Here is a 1,534-nt window from a genome sequence, read left to right on the forward strand (position 1 = left end):
GGGGGCGGGGGGTGTTGGAGAAGTGGAGGTGGCTTGGCCTTCTTCCCTGGGTGTGGCCCTCACTGTGCTGAGTCTGGCCACAGTTTCCTACCACAGGGAAGCGATTCCACAGGAATGCATCAAGACCACAGACGTGAAGAACCACGGACACTGATTTCATCCAAGTTCTATGAGGCGTGAACAACAACAATCAAAATCAAAATCAAAACAAAACAACAGCAAATGGAAAACAAAAAAAAACAGAAAAGAAAAAAATAGCCCTTTGTGGTAAAGGGCATGCTGGGAAGGCGAGAGCCAGAGCTGCCTCCCCAGAGCATGCTGGGAGGATGGGCACCAGAGCCACTCTCTAGAGCATGCTGGGAGATGGCCACCAGCACATCTCCAAGGACGGCACTTCCCCCCAACTCCCACCCCTACGCCCTCACCCACCCCCAACCCGGGGACCAGAGGAAAGTTTGTCCAAAGATGACGGCGGAGTAAGGGTTGCCGAGGTTCTCTGAAGGTCCCCACACTGTGGGGGCTGGAGCCGGCGAACGGGGAGAACAGTCAAGATGAGATGGAGAAACAGAGGCCGCAGAGAAACAGGGGACGACAGAGACTGGAGGGGCCAGTGTGTTGGCGGAGGACGTGGGGAGAGCGCAGCGGAGGGCTGTGTGGCCGCTAGCCCGAGGCGTTGATGTACAGCTGGCTCTTGAGAATGTAGTCGATGACGGGCTGGGACAGGTAATCCACGACATGGCCGTCCCCATGCTGCAGGGCCAGCCTGGGTGAGAACAGATGGGAATCAGATGGACGTCGTTCCCTGAAGCCCGGCAGGAGGACTGGTCTGCCCACTCTCTTTCAGGGAAAGGGTGTACCCAACGCCCCATCACCAGCCTTTGCTTAGGCTAAGTAAGTGGAATCCCTCTTAGGAAATACCCTCTTGTGCCCACAGTTTCTCCCCCAACCTGGTGACTCCATTTCATCCTGGCTCTGCCAGCTCCTAGCTGAGGGACCTTGGGCAAGCGATTTAAGCCCATCTGTTCTTCAGTTTTCTCTTCCACAAAATGTGGACAATAACTATCTCGTTTATTACAAAAAATTAAATGATTCATTACGAAACCCACTTAGAACAGCCCAAGCACACAGTAGGCATTTCAATGTTAGCTATTATCTTTCCTTTGTGTTTCTCTGCACCATGGTCTGTGAAAATGATTCTCATTGGGGTTCTTCTGCTTGACCATTTCCTTTCTTCCCTACAGGAGCCTGATGGAGAAGAAGGTGCCCTCTCACAAGCTGGGGGGCTATGGCGGGAAGGCACCCACAGGTACAAAAGGGCTCCAGGGATGCACCTTGGTTTCTGCAGTTTTGCTTTAGCCTTGGTCTGGCTGCTCCCCATTCTTTCCTCATATGAGGAGTCAAACATACCTGCTCTTGGTTGAGCTGACAACAGACATGGGATGGTTGATGTCATCCTTCACCACCATGATGTTGTTCTGGGGACAGAGCAGAGAGAATAGGTTGCCAGCCACCCCCCACCCCCACCCCCCGACCC

General features: G+C 53.6%; 1 protein-coding gene across 3 annotated transcripts in view; it reads right to left on the bottom strand.

Moving 5' to 3' along the window:
* Nucleotides 1-150: 150 nt before the first annotated feature.
* Nucleotides 151-1,534, bottom strand: part of NMNAT2 (nicotinamide nucleotide adenylyltransferase 2) — a 100,250-nt gene continuing 98,866 nt past the window's right edge. For all 3 annotated transcript variants that reach the window (XM_005881312.2, XM_005881311.2, XM_014529271.1), the window contains 2 exons: nt 1,408-1,475; nt 151-763 (listed from right to left, as the gene is read on the bottom strand). In XM_005881312.2, the coding sequence (XP_005881374.1) occupies nt 661-763; nt 1,408-1,475 (171 nt within the window). In that variant the 3' untranslated portion in view covers nt 151-660. The remainder of the gene's footprint in view (nt 764-1,407; nt 1,476-1,534) is intronic.

The sequence above is a fragment of the Myotis brandtii genome, unplaced genomic scaffold (assembly GCF_000412655.1).
Source record: "Myotis brandtii unplaced genomic scaffold, ASM41265v1 scaffold678, whole genome shotgun sequence".
Lineage (NCBI taxonomy): Eukaryota > Metazoa > Chordata > Mammalia > Chiroptera > Vespertilionidae > Myotis > Myotis brandtii.